This window comes from Pseudopodoces humilis, chromosome 5 (assembly GCF_049639895.1).
Source record: "Pseudopodoces humilis isolate 2021_Gansu_Grassland_sample_001 chromosome 5, ASM4963989v1, whole genome shotgun sequence".
Lineage (NCBI taxonomy): Eukaryota > Metazoa > Chordata > Aves > Passeriformes > Paridae > Pseudopodoces > Pseudopodoces humilis.
Window position 1 is genome coordinate 9,917,731 of NC_142204.1, and position 26,069 is coordinate 9,943,799.

The 26,069-nt window shown below is 42.6% G+C and overlaps 1 protein-coding gene across 1 annotated transcript; it reads right to left on the reverse strand.

Annotated features, from left to right (window-relative positions):
- Nucleotides 1-1,527: 1,527 nt before the first annotated feature.
- KLHL42 (kelch like family member 42) lies at nucleotides 1,528-15,548 on the reverse strand. Its single transcript, XM_005534028.3, has 3 exons — nucleotides 14,656-15,548; nucleotides 8,110-8,303; nucleotides 1,528-4,464 (listed from the first exon to the last, which is right to left on the reverse strand). The coding sequence occupies exons 1-3, from the start codon at nucleotides 15,546-15,548 to the stop codon at nucleotides 4,013-4,015; spliced, it is 1,539 nt and encodes a 512-aa protein (XP_005534085.1). The 3' UTR covers nucleotides 1,528-4,012.
- Nucleotides 15,549-26,069: the final 10,521 nt, after the last annotated feature.

Consider the following 26,069-nt stretch of genomic DNA (forward strand, 5'->3'; position numbering starts at 1 on the left):
TCGCACCCCCTGTCCTGCCGGGACGTGTGGCAGTGCCAGGCACCACCGCGGAGCTGCTGATACACCTCAACCACCGGCCCAGGATCTCAGCTCATCCCTGCTGTTCCAGCCGACTGTTCCTCAGAGCCCTGCAGGAGCACCGGGACTGACTGCCCGAGGGGTTTGTGAAACAAAGCCTCTCCTCCATTCCATCTGTGAGAAATGAACTTGTAAAAATTCGTAGAAATCTAAATAAATGTATATAACAATAATGATATAAAATATAAAGTACAGTATGGCACACAAGCCCTTCCCAGATCTAGCCACGAATTCCCACTCAAAGGATAACGATCCTAGCCGGCGCCCATCAACGAAAAAGAATAGACAGGACAAGGATCATCAAGCTGACAGGACAAGGCTCATCAAGCTGACAGGGACAGGCTCGGTGCCCATCAACGGGAAAGAATAGACAGGACACGAAACATCAAGCCAACAAGGAGAGGCTCCGACGAGATACTCATCACCGGACCTGAACACCTCGCCTTGCGGGCTACCGTTGGGGGAAGCCATCAGGTAGACAAAAGGAAAAATCCAGCCGAGATATCCATCAGCTCCAACCCGGATCCAACCATCCCATCCAGATGGCCTGAACCACAATGAAATCAAGAAACACCCAGAACTTCTTTACATATGAGGAGACTCGGTCCGGACGTCCATTTGACTCTATTCTCCAACGCCAGGAAATCAATTCATACGACAATCAAGGACCGTTGATGAATGGTGCCTGCCTGGAATTTGGCCTCAAGGCTAAAAATCCCTATAAAAACCCCGGACAGTCTACCCTCCTTCGTGGATTTGGGAACACCTATACCTTTGGGTATAGACCCCTGTCCACCCAGCGCTGCGCTGTTTGTTTTATTGTGGTTTTTCCTCATTGTTTATTTTTTATAGAAATTGTTTTATAATAAATTGTTTTTATTTAACCCAAATCTGCCTTTGCATTTATAACACATCTCAGCCGAGAAAGCTGTCACGGGGCCCCTGGTTCTGTTTTCTTATTAATGCTGTAGTTATTGTTGTTTGTTTGCCTGGTTATACTAGTAAAGAACTGTTATTCCTATCTCCAGATCTCTGCCTAAAGGCCCCTTGATTTCAAAATTATAATAATTCGGAGGGAGGGGGGTCTACATTCTTTCATCCCAAGGGAAGCTCCTGCTCTCCCTAGCAGACACCTGTCTTCTAGAACCAAGACAAAGGACTCTCTGGCTACTTCTAAAATGAAGGGCTTTTTCCTCCCACCACCAGAGAAAGAAGAGCACGCTGGATCACTGAACATTTCCATTGGCTAAAAAGTGTTTTAATTATTCTGTTAGTGGCTCTCAGACACTTCTCCTTGCCACAAAATATAAAAAATGAATATGAAATATAAAACTGATAAAAAGAAAATGACAGTCATTACAGTGTTTGGTTTCTTTCTTGAGGTACTGGGTCACACACACTGCATACTTTTCTGTAAATGATTTTGTTTAAAAATCCCCATTTATTTTTATTTCAGCCTGTAGTAATGTATACTAATTAATGCTACCACTAAATTAAACACCAGTTTTGATTTGTGACTGCGGTACTGTTAAATGTCAGTGTAGGAGGCATTTGCACCATGGACTGACGAGAGGGTCTGACAGTATTTACAGTCAGACACATCTTTGTCTTCTGCTTTTGAGCAGGTGTTCAAGGTGGTCACTTGATTGCTGGAAGTTGAAACCAAGATAAACCCAGTGTGGAAAGGCCTCTTCTGAAAAAGAGTAATCACACTAAGAAGATGATGTCACAGTTTTTGGAATTATGACTGCACTAAGAAATGAATGGGCTTGAAAGGACATGATTTGATACACCCCAGTGCAAACCCAGCAGTTTCTTGGTCAGTTTGCTAGGAAAGAGAATGGTGCAACTTGGATGTGATTCCCTCCACCAGTACTGGTCACAGTTGACTGTAGGGTACTGAATCTGGAACTGAAAATAAATTTAGGAAAGCAAGTAGCATAATGTGACTAAGATAATTTATCACCAGACAATGGCACCCTGCTTATATTTATTCTGAAACACTTCTGAAGGAAGCATCTTATGCAAGTCACCTTCTTGCTCCATTGCAGAAGAGCAATTGTGTGGTCTGATACTGCTGTCAAAACACAGCAGCTGTACAATGTCTTCAAAGGAAATAAAAACACATCAACATGGACTTAGCTAATTGAAGTCAAACATAGCTGAGTGGCAGGCACCACTTTGGGCTGACGCATGACATTCTCCACCAGGCTGCAAAAGTTCCACCCAAAAAGGTAAATTTTAGACATCCAAAATACCTTGTGTTGTGGTTTCTTTAATCCTAAAAATGTTCAAATACAAATGTCCTCATTCTGGAGAAGTTTTCTGGGATTTTCTGTTTGCGTTATGACAGATGATTGGAAGCACCAAGATTAATGTGTGAGCAGTGACTGGCAAGGCACTTTAAGACTGGTAACCCTTTAGTAAGAACTGGTTTTATTCAAAACTGTGGAAAAGCAAGGAGTTACAAGGACCTTGAGGGAACCACTGCTGCCTCCTCCTCTGTACAACAGGCCCCTGTTTTCAAAAGATTCAGATTCCTGAATTCTGATGAAGAAATAAAAAAGGTATCTCCACACATTAGTAATGTGTTCAGGTGCTTTAAATCTCATCATGTAGATGAGCAGCTGGAGCAGAACCAGCATACCTACAATGTGTTACAATGTGTCTAACCTGGCTCTTCTCATGGTAACCCAGAGCTTTTCCTCTCTTGTGTTGTGAGGACACACATTCCAGACCTGGGCAGGCACCTCAAGATGCTTTTGCATTTGTCAGCTACAAGGAGAAAAGGGGCCAATCATGGCCACAGTTCTCTCTGGCAAGAGGCAGGAATGGGAAGGAGTGCCCGCAGTATCCCCACAATGATATCTAGAATCTCCACAAAGGAAAGTTCACAGTGAGCACCTTACAGTGCCCTTCACAGAGACGAACAACAGTGGCTGGCAAACCTGAGGCAACCTCTCCTGATGATACAAGCAAGAGCCAACACTCACATGTCCCTGCTCTGGGGAAGGTGTTCAGGGAGTCATCTACAAAAACCAAGCCTTCCAGGTGTGTCCCACAGGAGTGTTACTAATCAGGATGCGCCTGGAGCAGGATCATGTCTGCTCATGCTCAAGGACATTTTCACAACAGGCTGCTCGAAACTACAATTTGATCTTTAAAACTCAGTTCTAGGTACTACAGAACACAACAAGGTAACTAAAACTTAAACCTTTATGACAATTAGGAAACTCCACCCTTTGAATAAAGAGCCTTTTTACCTCTATCTTAATAGTAGCTTGAAATGCTGCCAACTTCAATTAAAGGAGCATCTACTTTCCAATTAACAACTGTAGGCAATTCCTACCAGTCCCTGGCAAAGCATTGCACTATAAATAATCCAGAGGAAGTTCTTCTTGATGGGACCCCAATTGCTGGCACCTTTGAGAATCTCACTTGCTGCCATGGAAGAGATAAAAATGGGACAGCATAAGCAATTTGAAACTGTGCATTTGACAGAACATTGCTTGCCTGTATTTTAAAATAAATAAATCCTGTTATGATTTTGATTATACTAATTTTTTACTTTATTGAATTGTTTCCACTTTAAAAATGTATGTTTTGTTCTACACTGTCTATTAAGAGGAAAAATAAAACCAGACTGATCAGTTTTGCTTTTGGAACTTCTGTATCAGTTGCCAACACAATTATTTTATGTTTAAATTGCAAACAATACCTGGTGAAATTTTAATCCAAACCAGTAAAATGTTTAAATTGACATCTTAAAACTGTTTCTGGAAGCATTTCTCTTCATATTGGATTCTGAAACCTTTTTAGAGAACAGAATCAGTATTTTATGCCTACATTATGCAACCACATTACATTCTGAAAATGGAATTATTCAGAGGGAGAAATATCTCATCAAAGAACGATTAATGAAATCCTCATGCTGTTACACTTCTCGTCCATCAGGCAAATACATAGAACAGATCAGAATGTTTTGTCCAAAGGCTGGGAAACGCCCCAGTGACTCCCAACTGTCTGTGAAGATGTTATACTTCAGGAAGAGACGCTGCTCCAAGCTGGAAGACAGAGTAATATTCCTACTCAAGATATAGACTCCATCATTGTGGAGAGTGCAAGTCAAGTTAAGGCCAGATTTGGATGAGTTCTCATTGAGGTAGAGCCACTCTTTGGTGGTAGTGTTATAGGACTGCACTGTTAGCAGGTCCTCGCTGGGGCTGGATCTCTGGTTTGGTCCAAGGTCGAGGATGCAGCCTCCCACCAGGTAGATGGTCTCCTCCACAGACAGCATCTGCTGCTTGCGGATGTGCATGTCGCACAGCTCCAAGTTGGTCCAGGAATCAGAACTGGGACAATACTGCAGGATGCTCATATTCCTGCCTGAAACAGAGAGGAGACATTCACAAATAAATAATTCTGTCAGAAGGCACTCATGGGGGAGCATTTTTCTTTCCTACAAAGCATCCCAGCCTTTACTGCAGATTGCTCACACACTTGCAGGGTAAACCAGGGGAGAAATGGTGATCACTGACAGCTGCAGCTCTTTGCCATTGACAAGAAACTTTGTTCTGTTCCTTGGCACAAGGGAAAAAAAATATGATACTTCTGGCACATTACATGATGTAAATTGTCTAGGCCAGCAGATTTTATCCCTACTTTTTGGCTTATGCTTTTAATTTTGTCTCTGATTGATACAAAAGAATTTTTTTACAAAGAGGGAAATGGAGCAATAGTCCCCTCTCCAGAAGTGGTCACAGATAAATCACACTATCCTGAAGACAGTACACTTCATTAATGGCGGTCGAGTGATGATTTATCATCCAAGCTTAACTTTGATACTTTGCTTTTCATTCCGTATGTCAAAGTTTTATGGAATAAAATTTGTAAAGCTGGTTACGTTTTAACAAGTGGCCTGGATGACTTAAGGGCACCTTATAAAGAGAGAAATCCACATTGTCAAAATCATCTAAGAACGAGGAACTCTGTGCTCTGCCATCAGAAAGAAGCTGAAATCATCTCCATTATTCACAACTGAGTGGGCACATTTCTGTGCAACAGTGTTATTCCACAAAATTGTTACAATGCCACCCTGAAGCCCTGGCTGAAGACCCTGACTGTGCCCAAGTCTTCACTGAATTATCACAGAATGCACATGACTCAGTAAATTCAGTCCAGTCTCGGGAGACCAGAGCTCAAATCCAACCTCAAATGACAAGCAGGAACAGGTTTGCAGACTCCAGACAGGTCTTTTATTAAATCTGCTCCATGTTACACATCTGTCCTGCATGACTTCCAGATGAGCTCCCAGGGGAAAGAGCAGACGGGGACATACTGACAAATTCTGTAAGGGCACGTGTATAAATAGTCAGAAATATAACTGGATTGTTGTGAATGAAGTGCATCATCAGTGGCATGATCAGGGAGGTGCTGCTCCATCCAGCATTTGCACTCTGATTATTCTCATGGCAGTGCTCTGTGAAACTACAGCTCTACATATAGATGACCTTTGTCTACAAACAACCCACCATTTTCCAACTCATTAAGGGGAGGAGAAGTCCCAATTAAGTTTCTATGACTATCTATAGCAGTAAACTTCCCCTGGAAAATGTGCTATTTGAGAGTAGGTGTATGAAATAGAAGCCCATTGCAACATGGACCTCACATGCTTGGTCCACAGCCTGGGTCTTTTATATTCACTGAAACAACAACAAAAAATCCCAAAACAAAACTCACAATACAAAATATGAACACGACAGTGCCTGACATGGAATTTCTATTAGGATCTAGATTCACAAGTGAGAGTTGCAAACTCAAGAGAAGGACTTTATTCAAGAAGTGTCATTAAAACTTACAGTGGGAAATTCCAGATCCTACTATCTTTTGCAAAGTGCAGTCTCAGGAGAAAGTCTACACAAATTTTAAAAAGTAGCCCACAAAATCTACCAAAACTGAGGTATATACACAAAAATACCAAAAATTACTAAAAATAACATAACACAAAAAACATTAATTACTGTATGTGTTTTATGTAGTAAATGTAGGAAACCAGCAAATAAACCTTAGTATTTCTCAGATCCTTACGTCTTAATACTTTCTGACAATGGCATAATTCAGAAGGAAAACCACCAGTGTAATTGTGGCAATTCTGGTTCTAAGTCTGCTAATTGTCCTAAGTCAAGATGTCACAGAAAAACTGATTCTGACCCTTCTTCAGGAAATTATTTATAACAAGCAGAAGAAACAGAAGCCTAAATGTGCTAGTTATCCTGCTCAACACTTCCTGTTTTTTTACTGTCCTATTTCCATTGAAAAAGGCATTTAGGAAAAGACCTGGGAAATGACAGAGGTTTGGAGGGCAGCAGCAAACCCCTAGAGTGTGGAGGAAGCAAGAGGTAATGCAAAACTCTCCTTCAGCTGAACCCACAGGCAGCAAGTACCGAGTCAGGAGCCTGACAGAGGGCAGCAATCTTGACTGCACATGCCTGGATGAGGAGTTTTAAAGGAGTGCGATCTGAATCAGCAATGTGCTGATCTTCCTCTACATGACACCAGGAGCAGGCATCCTAATGAAAGCACAGCACAAGCATCAGAAAAGGAACTTGCAGAGTCCAGATGGTGTAGGAGAAAAGTTGTTTTTCCTGTAATTGTGTAGCACCCTTAACCAAATCAGAGGTTTTTCACCTTCTTTTCACCCTTCTTTCTCCCTCTCTCTAGATAAAAATGCCAAACCCCTAACCCTGGTCTCTAGAGACAAGATTTCCCATCAATCTGTTTCAGCCCCTTCTCTTCATTATCTTGTCTCACAGGATGTTTCCCTTTGGATCTCACTTCCTAACACAATAAGAGTTTCATGCCAGACATCTCAGAGTCCCAGTGCTGGACAGGATGGAGCACAATGGCCCCAGGAGATCCTGCAGTGAGGGTGACCAGAAGACTGGTACTGCAGCACACACAGCATAGCACAGCTCTCCATACAGATGCATTTTCCTCACAGAAGCCACCAGACTCTTGGTCAGAATGGTCTGGAAAAATGTATTTCATCACCAGAAGGACTTTAAGGGGTGGCAGTATGTCTTTTATAAACTTTAAAACGATTCAGAGCTCAAATCTGCTCACACACTAGAAGCTTGTTCTAACATCAGTTTAGCTCTGCTTGCAGTACTGTCTGCAAAAGCTAATCTGTCTTCTAATTTCATTCTCTGTTTGGAAAGAAAGCCCTTAAAACTGCTGTGGTCAACTGAAGTGGGCAAAGGCCAAATTCCAACTTACAAAATCCTGGTAAATACTGAACATTTCAGAAGATTAAAAAATTGACTTCTAAAGCTCTGAGAAAATGCCTTCCTCTCAAAAAATGGCACTAATGTACATAAGGAATGAACAATTAGGATGTCTTTTTACCTGAACTTGTTTGCCCACTGGATAAAGAAAAGCAATTGTCAGAAGAGAATGAAACTCCAAATTCTTACCTCTGTACAGTGTTCTCAGAAAATTTAGTAGAGAAATTAAATAAGCTAAAAGTGTTGGTTCTTGCTTCAGTTTTTGATTGTTCTATTAAGGTATAGCTTGAATTTTCCTGTGAAACTTTATAGTGAAAAGACCATGACATCTATTAATACATGAGAAATACTAAGGCAGGAAGATCTTTTCTATTAATTTTTCCTTCTGACAGTCTAAAACAGGGATTTAAAAAGTAAACAAAGTATTCCCATACTGTGTGATCAAAATCTAAGAAAAGGGGTAGTGGCTAAGCTGGGTGCTGAAATACCAATCAGTTTGCTCTCTGCAAGTAACAGAGCCCCAGGTCCACACAGCCTCTGAAAAAATATAAATACCTGATTCTTCCCTGACTGAGATATTGTTTTGTTTTGTTAATTATTTTCTACCAGCAATTAATTTCTATGTGTTCTAATGAGCATTATGCAGCCTTCTGCACGAGTTCAAAAGCTTTCCTGAAAAACAGGAGAAAATGATCTGGGCCTTGGAAATGATCAGGAAGCCAACAAGAAGGAACAGCAAACTTGTTACCTCGTGCAGTGTATCCTCCAATAACATAGATCTTGCCCTTGCATTCACAAGCTGAGAATTCTGCAAGAGGGTTTGGCATGGATGCCACAAAATTCCACCAGTCATTCTCCGGGTTGTAGCACTCCACATTGGAAAGGGATTGACCACCGATGGCATAGAGCTTTCCACTGACAGCCAGGAGCTTGAAGTTGGATCTGAAAGAACAGATTGCAGCACTGAAATGAGGTGCATCCATGTACAGAAATAGAGAGGAAAACTCTTCCTATCCAGGCTCTGACACACTCATCACCTTTCACAGCTTTCACCACCACTTGAAGTATCTGCAGCATCTGAACTCTTCTGCGCAAGGCCGAAATGCTGTAACTACACTGCAATTACTCAGGACAGTATCTACTGACAGTTTGAATGTTAATGATGATGCTGCTGAGACTAAGGAATATTTTATTTTTCAGTCTGTGCCAGTTAAGCCCTAGATGTTTATATAACCAATGTGCTCAGTAGATGGCTCGTTTTTAATTGGCTTTTAGAAATGTGCCATTGGTAGAGAAAAATGCATTACATGGACACACAGGGAAAGATATAATTTCAGTTAAAATTTCAGAAATTTCAAACAAGACTTGATGGATGTCTATGAATGCATGCTTGTTTTAGGCTCTATTATGCAATCTCTAATAACCCTAATAAAAAAGCAATTTAAAGTGGAACACATTGAATCCTGTTCTGCAAAATAAAGAAGAGAGAATCTTCTGTACCCTATTCATCATTAAACTACTAAATACATCCTCTGAAGCAAGATATATCTGTAGATTATGTTCTACCCATAGCTGAACAAAAATTACATTCCACCCCATGAGCAGTGCCCTCCAAACTGATCATTCATTTCTTAGTCTGTTCCACTATGCTCTCAAAATTTGCACATGGCAAAAGGCAACTTCCTAATTCCTGAAGCATAAGAAGTCTCCTATCTCACACCCTGAAGGTAATGCAGACAGAAACAAATGGTCAATGGGTATTAAAAGTGCAGATCTGGAGGAAGAAACTGGAGGAGGTGAAGACGGAACTCTGGTGTGCAGCTCTTCCTTCCAGCTAGGGAGGCTGGTCTAACAACAGATGAGCTTTTCCTCTCCCCAGGAACAGTCTCACTGCCTAGAAATGTTGTTCCTTCTCTTCTGCTGAGCCAGTTGAGATTTTATCATGAGTGTCCCAATTAACTGGACGTGTGGCAGTCCCTGGAGCTCACTGGCTCAGTGCAAAGCCAAAGAGGGAACTGTTATGTCTGTAAAACCAAAATGATGTTTCAGACCTGCACTGGCCTGCTGGGCAGCAAAGGGAGTTCCACCCTGCTGGAATCCATTATTCAAAACTCACTGCTAAGTACTTTTGCAGAGCTTTGTCTGGACAAAACAAACCCTGCCTAGCTGCAGACTGCCCTGCAACTTATTTGGAAAAAGGATTTGTTTCCAGATGGAATCACTTTGTTCTTGTCAGCCTGATACAGCGTTGGAAACTAAAATGCTCCTTTGAAGGAATTAATTGCTTTTTATTCATTTTTTCCCCCCCGACATTTACGATTAGGTTAGTCTGTTCATATTCCCTCAATAGCAATAATGCTTTCCAGTTTACAAAATCCAGAATAACAGGGCAATCAAAAGCAGATATGAAATGAGGATAACTAATTGCAAAACATTCTGATTTTCAAAGCAATTTAACTATTGTAAAAGTTAGGACAGAAAAAAAAATCCACGAATTAACAAAGGGAAAACTATCTATTGAAACACAAGCAGCACAACTTGCAGCTTTAAATATTCTAAAAGGAGGCTACAAACCTTTGTGTCAGTCATTTAACCACTTCAAACACTCATTAAAATGGATGACATTCAGTGGAGGTATCTCAGATTTATGGAATTCATTAACAATAAGGTTCATTTTACTCAAAAGTAGCTGCAAATATCCATCAGCACACTTTATATGAAAGTCTGGACAATGGCTCAATATGTTATGAAAAACTTCTGCCATTCACCTTTCCATGCCAGTAACAACAGGTGTCTTTATGGAGAGTGCACATTAGGAAATATTTAGTCCATTTTTATACTCTTTTAGTGTGTTGAAGCAGCTGGAAACAAGGAAAGCAAACACTGAGCAGGGAGCCAGCTCTCCACAACCAATAGTTCCATGGACTACAGCCTGGAAACAGCTGGGCCAAATCCATCAGATTCCACCATGACAGAACTCCACTCGTACCTGCTACTTGTCTAAACCTGAAGGATCAAGACGTATTCCCCAAAAACCAGGCCTAGTGGGTCCCTTCTTGCTGGGACAAGCCAAGGTATAAGCTGCCTTCTGCTGCCCCCATTCACTCTGAACTGGACCCCAGGAACACCACTGCAGCAAGTGGCAGCTGTGGGGTTTTACCATCACTCAAAATCCATTCTTCACTCAACAAAGTGCAAAGCGCTGCATGCACAAAAGAAGGAAAGTATAATGCACGAATGTAAAGGAGCTGGAGGTCAGAGAAGCTTTCTGCATGCAAGACAACATTCCACAGCTTCCCAAAACCCCACTCTGGATCGTATTAGGTGTATCTGCAGGAGGCCATGGTGGCAGTGGCTATAAAGGACCAGCACACATGGTTTTTTGTTCACTGACAATCTCACTTAGTGTACAACAAAGAAGAGTTAGCTCATATACTAGGGAGGACTTTTTGATCAGAGGGGTGGCTAAAGATGGAAACAAGATACCTGGGGGGAGGATTGCAGTGTAGGCTGGAATCTACACAGCTGGAGGATTTCAAGAGCAAGTTAAATGTGTATTTATTTGCAAGGTAGCCTTGGTCCTACTGCAGAACATGACCCTTGGATTAACCAACATTGTTTCTTCCTGCCAAATGATCAATTTAACCTTAAAATTTCTCAAAAATCAGATGACTTCTTTATTCTAGAGTTAAAGCACTTAAAACAGATACAAGGAATCATGAAAGCACAGTTATGGAACAATTCCAAAGTGTTTTACATATTTTCAGTAAGTTCCTTTTTTTCCCTTTTTTATATTTCTTGTGTGAGCTTGCAGAGTACAGTGCATTAAAGATTTAGCTTTAGAAGTGTGTGATACATTTGTGGTAAGTAAGGTATGACCAGTTCTAACTTAAAAAAAAATTTGAAGTCTATTATTTTCTTCCAGCACAGGAGAATTTTGAGTGAAATAAAAAAAAAAAAAAAAAGTATAAAATTAAGAAGGAGAAGGTCTCCTGAACAAGTAGCATTCCCCAGAAGCATCATCTTCTATATTTCTATAAGAATCTTCAGAGTGGCAACAGTTCAGACACAGATTGCTCATAAAAATCGTATTTCATGTACATGTGCATAATTCCAGCCTGGGGCTTACACAAGTCTTCCAGGCCTGGAAGATTTACCTGCCATGAGTAGGAAGGTTCTGAAGGAAAATAAGAAGTGGAATATACAGCTCTATCTGGCACACGCAGTAGAAATCCTATGAGTATATTATTTTAAAAAAGTAAATTTCAACAGACAGTGTTCACTTAAAAAGGTTTGGAAAGGTATTCAAGGACATTACTGCAACAGTTCCCTATCTACTTTGTTACCTTCTTGACCCCAAAGGGATCTTGGGCAACACTTACATGGAACTTCTTTTAAAAAGTTCAAGTCATTCTGTCTCTTGGGAATTCCAAGTACAGAAACACCTCTAGAATGAAAAGGTCTAGAAAACGACCTGAAAATGATCTGTTATGGACTATTTGTGATCAGCACTGGATTTAGCACTCAGACGATGAGAAATTCCATACTCAGTCATAGGCTTCCTTTGTGAGCCTGAGCACATTATTTTAGCTCCCTTGGGCATGCACAAATTTGGAATAACACACTCTGAAGCTCCTGGGGGCATCACATGAACATTAAACAGGAGCTGCCTATTGTGGAGAAGTTTGAAACTGAAGTAATAAGACCCGTACACCTAAAAAGAAAGCCAACAGTGCAGACCCAAACCAGAATGGCTGCTAAACATTCAGGTGGGTTTCATTTTCTACTTAGAAGTAAATTAGGAGTGTTTCATCTAAGCATATGGAGAGAATCCCAGCATCCTGGGATTCTCCATTATGACAATGGAAATAATTCATGATAAAAATACCTCAGAACTTAAAAGGTTTTTTAGGGCAGAAAACTCTTATATGAACAGCAAAGCAGCAAAATTATATCCATAACTCCTCAGCCTTCCCTCAAGGCCAACATACGCAGTCACTCATGCAGAACAAATCCAGATCCTCTGCTGTCTGAAGTCAAACCAACTTCAATGGAAACCAAAGTCCTCCCTCCTGAAGGTATGTCAAATTTCATCCACGGGATGTAATTGTATCAGCTGACATAAATTTGTGTGCCAGACAGTCACATGGCTGTAATTCCTAAGCAGAAAGCTGGGCAACCACCTTCCTTATTTTACTACAGCATAGCAACCTAAAAATATAATGCCAAGCAAACTGCACCTCTAACTGCAGCACAGATGTGTGGAAGACAGGCATCAGCACTGGACATGTAGCATGCAAACCCATCATGTTAAAAATGGCCCTGCTCTTGGCTCCTAGGGTCCAGGCTATCTCTCCCTGCCACTAAACACCAAGCAGGTCACCGGGGAGCTGACATGTTATGTCAGATAGAAAAATTAATAATTAACTGCAGAGCTGAGACTTCATAAGCTGGTAAAATCAGAAACTTTTTCTGAAGGGGTCAGCTAAGTTTCCATGAAAAAAAGCTCCCCCAGTTACTCAGGGAGCAACATCCTCAGTGCTACTTTGCAGGTGTCATTCTAGGTACCTTTTGGCCTGCAATAATTAGGATGGAATGTAAGACTAAAGATTATTCCAAATATACCCATTTGCCTGCTGTCTTTCTGCAGTAAATGGCCAATGTGAAATTCTATTCAAAGGAACACCTTCGAACAGGTGTCACCTGAGATGTGTTTGAAGATGAAGTTGGTGTGGCAATGCCACTGCAAACAGTAATAGGAGAAAATATCCATGTGTTTATGTCAAGTATAATGATTATACATCCTAACAAAAACAAAAAAAAGGCCAAGTGTGGAGGAAAAATGGTCATCTAGAGTTTGAATACACAAACTCTAAAAAAAAAAGGTGCAAAACTGGCCTTGAAAAGGTTTTTTTTAAAACCTATGTTGCAGAGTCAACACACATAGTAACAGCTTTCTTGCTATAGACATCACACAAACAGAACCTCGTGACTCGATCAATGTGGGACTTCTGTGACGAAGTTAATTTCCATAGAAGACACTGTATGGGTAGACCTCATTCTCCTTTTCTAGGAAGGCCAAGTGCTCCCAACCCCATTTACACAAGTCCTGCTGTCAAATGAAGCCAGCTAAAACATCTCTGTTCCCCAGGCACCTCAGGAAACTGCTATAGGCTCAGCCTCAAAGAAACAGGTCTGTAAGAAAAGGTGTTTGTAGTGTTTAAAAGCCAAACATTCATTTTACAGATGAAACTTTTCCCACCACTGTTCCGAGCAGTCAGCAACACTGAAAAAAATGGTTTCTGATCAGTTGTGATGACTGATTATTTCAGTAAAATTCTCACAATACAAGAATTGGGGGGGAAAAAAAAAGGTGAAATGGGAAAGACTTAATTTTAGGTCTAATCCCTGTTTTGAGGGGGGATAGGTGGCAAAAGCTAAATAGAGCTAGGAATAGAGACTGCAATTTAACTATCCAGATACAAAGCATTTATGCCAACAGCTTGGGTCACTGTGCATGCTCTTTCAATTCACTGGATAGAGAAAAGGATTTCCACTCTACAATAAATTTTGGCTTCCTTACTTTTTCAGAGAAAAGATAAAATTTAAAATACTTTTACTACAATGTAAATGAAGAGGAAGTTCATGTTGGAAACAAAGCCAGTTTGTTTCAGTGAAATGAAAGCCTTTGTTTTTATAACTCCAAAGTGTGTTTAAGGTAGAGCTACAACTTTGGCCAGAGAGAAGGCCTCTTTTCTTTGGCCTTCCTCAAGGCTAGATCTCTATTACTCTTTCAAATATAAATTACACAAGTGTTTCTGAATGCAAACTAAAACATCAATGTGTAATAAATGGTTCAAAAGGATAAAGGTGAAAAAGAAAAAATTATCAAAATGATGAATGATTCAAAGATCCAAATATTACAATCAAGTGAGAAATTTCTCACCATCTTCCTGACTCTCTTCTGGTATTTCACTGAAGTGTAGACTACAAAACATTCAGACTTTTATGAAAGTACAAACCACTGGACAACTGCTGTAACTAAACTGTTTTGGCCATCTCCAGCTCTGGTATAGCCTGTACATCCCCACTAAGAGCAGGAAAACTTGTCACGTACTTAACTGGAGTTACAATACATCACAAAGAAAGCGGGAAAGGAATTTCCTCATTGGGTTTGTTTGGTCGCTCAGAGTACTGGCAGGTCTGTATCGCGTCCCTAAGGCTGAGCCAGTGCCATGTGATCTACCTCAACACCAGACAGGGACACACGCGTACCCCAGTGAACAGGGGTTACCTCTTCTGGTTCATCGAGGCCAGCTGGCTCCACTCGTTAAGGCACGGGTTATAGCAGTGCGCGGCCGAGATCTCCTGGCTGGTGATGCGGTAGCCGCCGACGATGAACAGGTAATTGTCCAGCGTGGCCGAGCCGTAGCCGCGGACGCTCACCAGATCGGCGGGCAGGTTATTGGCCAGCGGCAGCCACCGCTGCGCCTCCTCGTCGTACCTGAGCATGGCCCAGGGCGCGTCCCCCGCGGGGTGGCAGCCGGCGGGCAGCCCCGGCGGACAGGCGCCCATGAAGTCCCCGAGCAGCACGAGGGTGGCCGTGCCCCTCATGCGCCGCTCCCGCAGCTGCTGCTGCAGCGCCGAGGGCAGCAGGAGGTGCGGGCGGGCGTCGGGCCTGCGCAGCACCTGATGGTAGTGGGCGGCCATGAAGTCCAAGCAGGCGTCGTGCAGGTCCTGCAGGCCGTACACCTGCGCCAGGCGGTGCAGCTCGAAGCAGTTGCCGAGGCGTACCTGCGACAGCAGCAGCCGCAGTAGGGGCGTGACCTGCAGGTAGGAAGCGGCCTCCACCAGCTCCTCCAGCAGCGGCGGCTCCTTCTCACCGCCCACCTCCTGCTCCAGCCGGGCCAGGCAGGACGTATTGATGAAGTCCAGCACCAGCTCCAGCCCCAGGGCGCTAAGCCCCCCGCGCAGCAGCTGCTCCTCCTGGCCCTGCCCTGCCTCCCTCATTCCCGAGCGGTAGAGCGCTCGGAAATAGTCGCTCTGCTCGATCAGCTTCCTCTTGCACACCGGGTAGCATTTGTCCCCCAGACGGATCTGCACCACCTCCTCCCCGGCCCCATCCCCTGCTTCCCCTTCCCGCTCCCCTTCCTCCTCCTCCTCCCGCCGCCGCTCCGCCAGGGACATGGCTCACCGCGGGCCTGCCGCGCCTCAGCCCGGCCGCAGCCGCCGCGCCGGCTCCTCCTCCGCCAGTCGGGCCGGGCCGGGCCGGGCCGGGATGGGCCGGGATGGGCGGAGCGGCCCCGGGATCCTGGGAAGCGCTGCTGCCGCTCCGGCCCTGCAAGGAGGGACAAGGGAAAGCGGAAAAAAAACCCCAAAACAAAACAACAAAGTCAAATCAAAACAAACTAACAAAAAAGAAAAACAAACAAACAAACAAACCCCAAAAAAACAAAACAAAACAAAAAACACCCAAAGAAAAAAAAAACCCGCACACAGGGAGGAAAGAGCAAAAAAAGCCCGAAAAAGGCAATGTTGAGCGCTCCGGCACTGCCCGCCGCGGGGGGGCCGTCAGGGCATCCCCCGGGCCCAGCCAGGGTGGGTGTCAGGGACACGGTGGAAAGGCCAATACTGGGCCCCAGGGGACAGCCCAGAGGCGCAGCGATCCCCCCTGGTGCTCCCCTCTCCTGATTTGGGCCGGGATCGCAGCTGCAGCCGCAGCTCTAACCCCTTGCCATAAATGTACTGCTGCATCCCTGGCGAGGGTCAGCATTCCGGAGCCACACGCGCAGGGAAAAAGCAGCGTGTGTGTACCGGGATCCGCGCACAGGCAGAGCGGAGGAGGAGCGGCACAGCCACCCTGGTGCCATCGCATCCCCGCACTCCCGCATCCCTTCCCGACCTGAATCCCCCGGCGCTCGTCCTGCACGGCCAGAGCAGCAGTGGGACTCGGGAATGGCAAGTGTGAAACATGACTCTGCTCTGGCCTTCCCGGTTCCCTGCGTGTCCCAGCTCCTGGTCTGCCCTGTGAAGATACTGCATAACCTGTTCTGCTGCTCCATCTTTTCTATTTAAACTAACTTCCTGGAACAGGACATCTCATGAGTGAGCTACGTACTAGGGTCCTGAGTTTGTTTGACATGAACAACGAAAGATTACATTAATAACTGTGCATCTTGGGCAAGGGTAAATTGACAGATTTGCTGTTTGCATTGTTATATTCTTCAAACACAATGGCAGTCCTTTATCTTAAACAACCCTAACACCTGTCGAAACAGATGAGAAGTCTGCCATGTCTGTCTTCTTATATGCTGATACTTACTATAAAGATGTTCAAAATATGTTTTTTATCTTTAGAAAGATATTTCCTTCTGATATTGCAGACCATAGAAAATCTTTCCCTTTAGCAGTGGTGTGACTCCTGTCCAGTTTGTGCAGCTTGCTTAATTTTCAGACAACTCCCTATTTTCACTGCTCAGAAGGGATCTTTTCCCCCTGCTATTAAAATATTTCAATGGTATTAGTCTGTTTTGTGGGCTTTTTTTTCCCTCTCTTTTAAGGAAGACAGGGTGGTTTACTTTTTTAGCATTTCCTCTACGAAATAATCATGATCCTTTAACACTGTTTTGTTGATCTTCAGCTTCTTAACTCTAGCTCATAGAGATGACACACATATCAATCTCAGTTACAGGTGTTCTTTTCTGCTGATTTTTATAAAAACATTTTTTGAAGTGAGGTAGACTTCTGTGCACGTTTGTTTTCCACTTCACTTCAAAGTATCTTCATCATCTTGCTTTTGAGGGGCCCATTTCATATTCTGAAATCCTTTTCTATAGGATCTCAACCAGACCCAAAGAGGTCTCTTCAGCAGCTTTCAGTAGCTGGGTCACCACCACCTCTCCTTTTCTTTCCTGCTAATGCGTTACACTGTTTGTTTGGTTTGTGTTCCTCTTTCAATCTTCCTCATTATTTAATTAACATTCAAATTCCACTTTCCTGTCTTCTATTCTTAATGAGGCACCACAACATTTTGCTTTTTGAGTTTCTTACACATAGTTGAAGTGTGAGCACTTGGCTCTTTTTTTCTCTGCTTCAGGTTCAGCATTCAAAAGATTATCACACACAACTGTCTCACCACCTCAGTAGGTGTCCAACCCTTAATTCCTTCTTGTCCTTTAATTCCCACAGACATTTCAAGCAACTGTAATCATTATTATTCCCGAGGAAAACAGAGATCTTGTTTTGGCATGGTCAGCAAGCTGTCCTGTTAGAATAAAGCAGGATTGCTGTTTTTAGACATCTGCTTTGAAGTCTCTTATGTTTCATGGATTCATAAGTTAGCTCCTAATTGGTGAATGCTTTTTTCCATGTTATGGTAAGTTCAGCCTCAAAGTGTTGACACCACATCCTGGTGGATGGAATATTTCTTCTCTGGCCATGTGTTGCCAGATGAGCCTATGCCTGCGACTCTGCTTGGGATTTCCAGTCCTTCTTCCTCACAGTCCATGAGGCTGGTTAATGAACTGGATCACTTCTGGCATGTACTAGTGTTTTATCCCTGCCAGCAAACTTTTGACAACTTTCCCCAGGAGCTCTCACATGCTCAAGGAGTCAGCAGTGCTGCGTGGCCACTTTTACAAAAGGCCCATTTCCTTACCCAGTTGATTTCACTGGGCTGATTGTCATCTCTCTGGGCTTTTTCCAGGCTCAGGGCTGGGCAGCTGTGCTAAGCTAGAGTGTGCTGACAGGGCAGGTCCCTTGATTTTTACTACACCCATAAGTCAGCCTGTGTGATGTGCTTATAGAGTACTTACACTGCAAATGCACCAAGGCAAGGGCTATTTTTTTGTTCCACTTATGTGGAGATAATTTTATCTGTCTTCCACTCTAGTGCTATACTGGTTTATTCAAAGAGATCGGTAATATGTGTTATTATACTGGAATCAAAGAAAAGGTTTTGCTGTTTCACCAGTAATCATCTTGGTTGTACCTTAAGTGAATAAGAAATGCATTTTCCAGAGTTGGAACTCTATTTCTAGAGCTATAAAGCCAAAATGTGTAGTTCAGAGCCATAAAAGGTTTGCATGATCTTTGAAACAAATATGAAGGACTATCTATCATCCTTCAAGAATATGCTGAAGCATCAAACATGAAAACAAGCATGGTAGATGTTAAATGAATTTATGATAAATGAACATGCCATGAAGAACAAAACACTCAGAGGGGAAGACGAGGGTAACTCTGCTCAGCATTTCAATACCTGTCTTCTAGACTTTGGCTCCTGGGGCAAAGTCTTCAAGCTATTTTAGACATTTCTGGCCTCTCTTTACAGTACCTGAGAGACAAATTAGTACCAAGAAAAAGGGTTCCCAAGTGCCAACAAAGGGGCTGTGCAGACACCAGAGAGTGTCAGTAAAAGCTCTGTTGTTCCAGGGTTGTGTTGGCCATTTGTGCTACATAATTTTTCCCTGTGTCTGGTGCCTGAACGATTTCCTTGTAGTTAATGTCTGAATTACTTCCAAGGCTGAAGAGAGATCATTCTTTTCTTTTAAAAAGATGTGGAAATGGAAGAAGCTTTTTTCATACAGCAACTCCATTGTAACAGACCATTCATCCATGACACAGAGAATCTGAGCCTTTCTCTGCCAGGGCATACATTTCTGACTTTCCCAACATAGCAAAAGCAAGGAATCACAGAGACTCAGGGGTTACTGCTACAAAGACAAGAAAAGTAAAGCCAGAGAGACAGTGGGTAATACTTGAGAACCAGAGAGTAGCACCAACTGAATGCTCTGAGGAAAGGACCACACCGAGTGAAAAAAATTTGTGGAGAAATTTAATTCCTTTCAGGTTTATTAGCCTAAAGTGTGAACTGGAACAGAATCTGGGATATTTAAAGTATCCATGCTATCTAATATAAAATATAAAGTGCTACATTCTGCCCTCTGAGACACTAGGGAATTTACTGCACTGCCAGGGAACTGTGCATTGAGTAATAGTGGAATTACTCAAGACAGGAATTGGTCTATTGGAAAGGATTTGCCATCTGCTGCCATTGTTCAGTATTTTCCCTGTCACAGGATACAAAGTAAGCATCTATGGAACATAGGAATTATCCTGCAGTATTTCAGCATTAAAAATGTCTTGTGTTCTAAAGGATCTTGGTATTTCTAAGAGGAACTGACCAGAGCATCATTTTGCTTCAGCTGAACTCTAGCATTTGTGAAAGATGACCTGCCAAGGTAATTTCTCTTTTCAGATTCGCATCCAAACAAAGCACTTCTTACCCAGTGCTATTAGAAATGCTATTAAAAAAAAAAAAAAAAAAAAAGAAGAAAGCACTCTTATTTCTAATAGCACTTCCTCAGACATTATTCCCTAATATTTTCTGTTTATTTTTTCTGCTTTTAATGTGCTGTTTATTTATTCCTTGCAATAAAGATATGTTGCAGCACTACTGAAGAGATACTTGGAGTGGCATGTTTTTGAAAACAGATTGTTTATTATTAAGTACTCATTAGTCACATCTGAGTGATTAATATTAAAGTGTGTGCTTCTGAGCTCTCTCTGGGTGGCAAAAAGGCTGTCCCAAGAGTCTGTGTATGGTGGCCATTCTCTGTGGATCATGAGGAAGTCTAGGTACCAGGCAGCAGAGTGGAGGTGGAAGAGTGTAAATCCTTGCAATGGCCTTCAATCTGGTCCATTTTTTACACCACAGGCCCAGTAAGGAATTTCCTTGAAACTCCCTCAGGTGAAATTGATGTTCCCTGACAAAATCTGAATGCAAGTGCTCTGCCTGCTGCTGTACCCCCTGTTATGGATGTTTGCTCTGCACAAATGCATTGTGCATTCACAGCCAGGAATTTCTTGTGCAGCTGTGCCTGGAGGAGACTCAGCTGGGTGCTTTTAAAATAGCAGATATTTTTTAATCTGGTGCAGACAGGCCAAGCTGAATTTTAGTACATAATAACTAGGTAAGATGAATGGTAATCCACATAGAAGACTTCCACTAGTATCCAGCTCTGTAAAATTCAGCACAAGATTGAAACTCCATCCCCTTTGCCTAGTTCAAGTTCTGCTGTAAATCAGCATCTGTTCATTAGTGTTTGCTAAACATTGTGTCTTTTGTCATAAAACTTGGCTCAAGTTAATCTGCCATGCCACTAGATACATATTTGTATAAATCTAATCTGGCTAAGACTTGTTTTGCTCTTTGCTTGAACACACAGATCCCAACCTTGGTGCAGAGGTTTGGCCACAATTAGTCGGAAGCCAAGCTCCTAGAGAATCTCAGGGCCTGGCAACCCGTGGAAACAAGGGTTTAAAAAATGGTTTGCTTGAAGCCCCAGGAAGTGAAACTGTAATATTTCACCTATTTTTACCATGTTGCTGGGATGGGACTGAAACCAGAATCTTTGGATCCAATTTTCCCTAACCTCGAAGGTCAGAGTCATTAAAAATGTGATACATTGCTCCAAACCAAAACCTGACCACTAATAGCAGGTTTTTTTTCAAAACACTTCTCTCAAAAAATGCTGTTTTGTTGGACTTTAGATGTTTTGCAAGTGTTTTTATTTCAAGGAAAATTTTAAAGGAGAAAGAACGTGTCAGGAAAATTAATCCACAAACGCCAGAGGTTTATGTCCAAAAAGGAGACAGAGGAGTCCTTTTACTTTATTCGAATAAAGGGAGAGGCCATGGGGCATTCCCCTGGGGTCTCTCAAATTTTTGGAGGGCGCAGCCTCCTTTTTATCCTAATTCCCGGCCGCTTGTGCCTTCTCTCTTTCCCCATAGGCTGAGGTACTTGAGAGGTACAGGCTTCCCGGAACGCCTGATACCGGCGGCGATACCTTCCGCCCCCCCATCCCCAATGCATAATCCCTTCTTAACTTTTATGGAATTCATAGTGTTCTTTCAGTGCCTCTTTGATCTTCTACTGGAATCCATCCCATTGTTTCCATCTTCTCTCACTGATAGCTACATCTTATCAACTGACCCACAGCTTGTTTGTAAAGACAAGCTCATCATTCCTCTCAAACGCAAGTGTATTATTTGAATAACGTCAAAGACTTGGTTTGATTTTTTTTCCACATATTTACATTTCATTATTTCATGATTTGTTATATTAGTCTTTTATAACTTTTATACCTTTGTTGGGGGTTAGGTGTCCTCCTTTTAGTTCTGGCTTGCCTATGGAATTTTTACCCATTTGTTGCGGGGAAAACTCGACTGCCGGTGCTTGGTGGGTGCTTGAGAAAACACAAAGAATTCGGCCGGGCCCAGGGGGGAAGGGGGCAGGAGAAGAGGAGGGCGGGGACAGTTTTGCGGGCTTCTTCAGCTTTGGAGAAGGACACCTTGGGCACAGAGCTGTTGCTGTGGGGAGAAGGGAATTTCGCCATCACCCAGACGGAGCTGCTGCTTCTTCTTCCCTCTTCGTTGGTGGCCTCGCACCCCCTGTCCTGCCGGGACGTGTGGCAGTGCCAGGCACCGCCGCGGAGCTGCTGATACACCTCAACTACCGGCCCAGGACCTCAGCTCATTCCTGCTGTTCCAGCCGACTGTTCCTCAGAGCCCTGCAGGAGCACCGGGACTGACTGCCCGAGGGGGTTTGTGAAACAAAGCCTCTCCTCCATCCCTTCCCGTCTCGGCCGAGAAAGCTGTCACGGGACCCCTGGTTCTGTTTTGTTGCTAACGCTGTAGTTATTGTTGTTTGTGTGCCTTGTTATACATACTAGTAAAGAACTGTTATTCCTATCCCCAGAGCTCTGCCTGAGAGCCCCTTGATTTCAGAATTATAGTAATTTGGACGGAGGGGGTCTACCTTTTTCATTCCGAGGGAGGCTCCTGCTCTCCCTAGCAGACACCTGTCTCCCAAAACCGAGACAACCTTAACAGAGTTACAGTGACATATTCTGAAATTATCAATATACTTGGCTTACTTAAAACTTTGACCTTACCACTACTATAATAAAGGGAAAATACTTGTGCATATCTCAGAAAAATTAGTTAAAGATTATTTTAACACAGGCCTGAAATTCAGTTTACTTATGTGGAGCACAACACAGGCAGAGAACTTAATTCTGATGTCACCTGGGATTATGCTGCACATTTCATTAAATTTATTACTGACATTTATAGGACTTGGGCAGGTTCATACCTCACCTAGGAAACTGCTTGGGTCTCACTTCTCAGCTTGTCACCTTCCAACTTCTCTGTCACACAATACATGGAGAAGAGAAGGACTCAGTGTAACCCATTGTTGCCTTTCAGTGCCTGAAGGCAGCCTACAGGAAAGATGGAGAGAGAGATACTATTGATAAGTGTGATAAATGCAACCTTGGATAAAAATTCGTGAAAGAATAAATAAGTATATAACTGTATTTGTAACAATGTAAAAATTATATAAAATATAGTGTGGCCTAAGGATTTCCCCCAAACCCAGCAGTAACTACCCATTCAGGTGGTAACGACCCTAGGCGACGTTTATCAGCCTGAAAGAAAGAGCAGGACACGGACAATTAAGCTAAACAAAGAAAGGAGCCAGGCCGAGATGGCCATGGGCTCCACACCACACCTGGACACTTCACCCTGCAAGCCCCAACTGAAGATGCAATCAGGCCAAACAATGAGAGGAGCCCAGCCGAGATACCCATCGGCTCCGCACCGGACCTGGACACTTCACCCTGAGAGTCCAACCGAGGATACAATCAGGAAGCACTCAGAACCTTTCACATGCGAAAGGACTCTGCCCAGTCGTCTATTGATTCAGTTCCATGGTTCCAGGAAATTCATTCAACCAACCATCTAAACTCTTTGTTGAACAGTAACTGCTCGGAGTTTTGGCCTCAGGACACAAAATCCCTATAAAAACCCCGGACAGTCTACCCTCCTTCGTGGATTTGGGTAAATCTGTACCTCTGGGTATAGACGTCTCCCTGTCCACCCAGCGCTGCGCTGATTTATTTTATTGTGGTTTTTTCTCTCGTTGTTTGTGATTAAAATTGTTTTATAATAAATCGCTTTTTGTATTAACCCTATTTTGCCATTGCATTTATAACATAAGGGATGTAATGTAGGACAAGGGGGAATAGCTTCACACTGACAGAGGGCAGGGTTAGATGGGATATTAGGAAGAAGTTTTTCCCTGTGAGGGTGGTGAGGCCGTGGCACTTGTTTCCCAGAAAAGCTGTGGCTGCCCCATCCGTGAAAATGTCCAAGGCCAGGTTGGACAGGGCTTGGAGCAACCTGGGATAGTGGAAGGTGCTCCTGCCCATGGCAAGAGGGTGCAAATGGGTGAGCTTTGAGGTCACTTCAAATCCAAACCATTCCACAATTCTACAACTAAATAGATCCTTTCTGGTCTTTACGTATTCTGAGTGATAGAACCATATAGTCCATAAAAGCTAAAAATAGTTCCAAAAATCAAGACAAGTCTGTTACTTCATATGGAAAAAGTGTCTGCTTTTGTTTCTGTTTGGCAAAAAAAGAGTTAAGGCCTGATGCTGAATCCTTTGTGCTGGGAAGCTCCTGGATTGTGCCATTCTCACTGCTAGCCCAGGTGGGAAACTTCAGGGACTGTTTCTGATTATAAGAAGGATCATGAAAAAGATCATTTTGTTCCAGAGTGACCAGTCCATTTATATCTCTTTTACTGAAAGGCACACAAAAACATTCATATTCTCACAGGAAACAGGCCTCCCTGCCTTTTTGTTTTCCAGGAGGAAATGTGAGGAGTCAGATGAAAGGATTTCCTAAAATAGCATGAAGTGCTGGTTTGGTACTGGCCAGAGACTCCCTAGTTATCAGTGACAACCTCTTGGTCCCTCTTTGCAGAGCACATGGAAAATCAGCTGCTGATTTGCAGGTAAGACCTAGGGATTTCCTTCTTGCAAAATGTCAGTGAATTAAAATTTCAGCACTAATTTACATTTCCCATTGAAAAGCTGAAGTGAAATTAAGGGAAGCTGGCGGAAGATGGTGAAATTTAATAGAAGTTTTCTATTTTTAAAGGAAATTGCCTAAAGCAGCCATTTATCTTCTTGTTTAAATCACTTTATCTTTCATTAAAAAGGAAGTTTCCCTGCAGCTATTTCTGCCCTTAAAATTTAGTCAGGAAGAGAGGAAGAGGAGAGAATACGTTAAATCTCCTTGTTAAGTGCTTCCTCAAGTTATTCAGAGTCTTCCAGGCTTCTCTTATGGGAGATACAGGAAGAGTAGGAGTGAGGAAAGCAATCAGAAATCAACATTTTTGCATGCAAATCTTACAGAACAAAACAGAACTGAAATTCATACTAAATATAGGACATAATACCAAAATACAGGCATATCTTTCAAACTTCTGAGTGTGTTCCAAATCAAGTAATACCTTGGGATATTTGGAAAGCTGAAACAAATATTTTTAAAAGTACACTGTAAATAGTGCTTGTGGCAATGGTAGATAAATGTTTAAAAGCTTCCCTGTGCAGTCCACTGAGTGCAACGTATCAGGTATTTAAAAATGTATTTAAGGTTTTAAGTGCTGGTTTTTACAGAGGTGAAAATATTAAGCTACCAAAACTAAATAAAACAACCCAAGTGCCAAGAGCTGCTTTTCAGGATAAAGGCTTGAAGGATACCCACTTACCCTCTTTTCTAGCAATTTAATTCTCATATTCCCCACAACAGACATTTATTTTTGAATCCTCCTAATTATAGTTCCAATTAATAAAATACTGTCTTGGCTTTGCTGTTGGATCAACACAGGTTAACCTGCTCTGGGCTTTTTTATTTTCCAGTGAACTGTGTAAGGAACAAAGTATTACACCTGTCAGTTAATTTCCAAACTGGTGGCCTAGTTCTTCAAAAATAAACATCATCTGTAAAGACTAAAGAACTAAAACTCTCCCCACTCCATGTAACTGTTATAAATGCAATAGCAAAATAAGGTTAATATAAAAAGCAATTTATTATAAAACAATTTCAATCATAAGCAACGAGAGAAAAAAAACACAATAAAATAAATCAGCACAGAGCCGGGTGGACAGGGGTCTGCACCCAGAGGTACAGATTTTCCCAAATCCACGAAGGAGGGGTTGCAGTCCGGGGTTTTTATAAGGATTTTCGTATCCTGAGGCAAAACCCGGAGTGGGCACAGTCCAACAAAGAGTCTAGATGTGTGGTTGAATAGATTTCCCGGATCCGGATCCGTTGAGCTGAGTCAATAGTCAGCTGGGCAGAGTCCTTTCACATGCGAATGGTTCTGGGTGCTTTCTGATTGCATCTTTTGGTTGGACTCCCGGGGTGGAGTATCCAGGTCGGGTGTGAAGCAGATGGATATCTCAGCCAGGCTACTCTCATTGTCTGGCTTGATTGCCTGTGTCCTGCTCTTTATCTCAGGCTGATAAGCGTCGCTGTGGATCGTTACCGCCTGACTCGGGAAGGAATCTTTAGATCATGATACATTTTATATCTTTACATTATTATAAATATAACATATATTTCTTTATTCTCCTTCACAAATTTTTATCCAATGCCACATTTATCACATAACTGATCTATACTTCACATGGAAAGGAGGAAATTCCTTGATTCTAATCTTAAAGGGTAAAAACACAGTGTAAAATATTCTTATATATTGAACACCTAATTTTTATTGCAGACCATACTTCTACCTGACTCTCTCAACCTCACTATACAGCTCACTGGGTTTAAATAAACTTGTGTATTGTA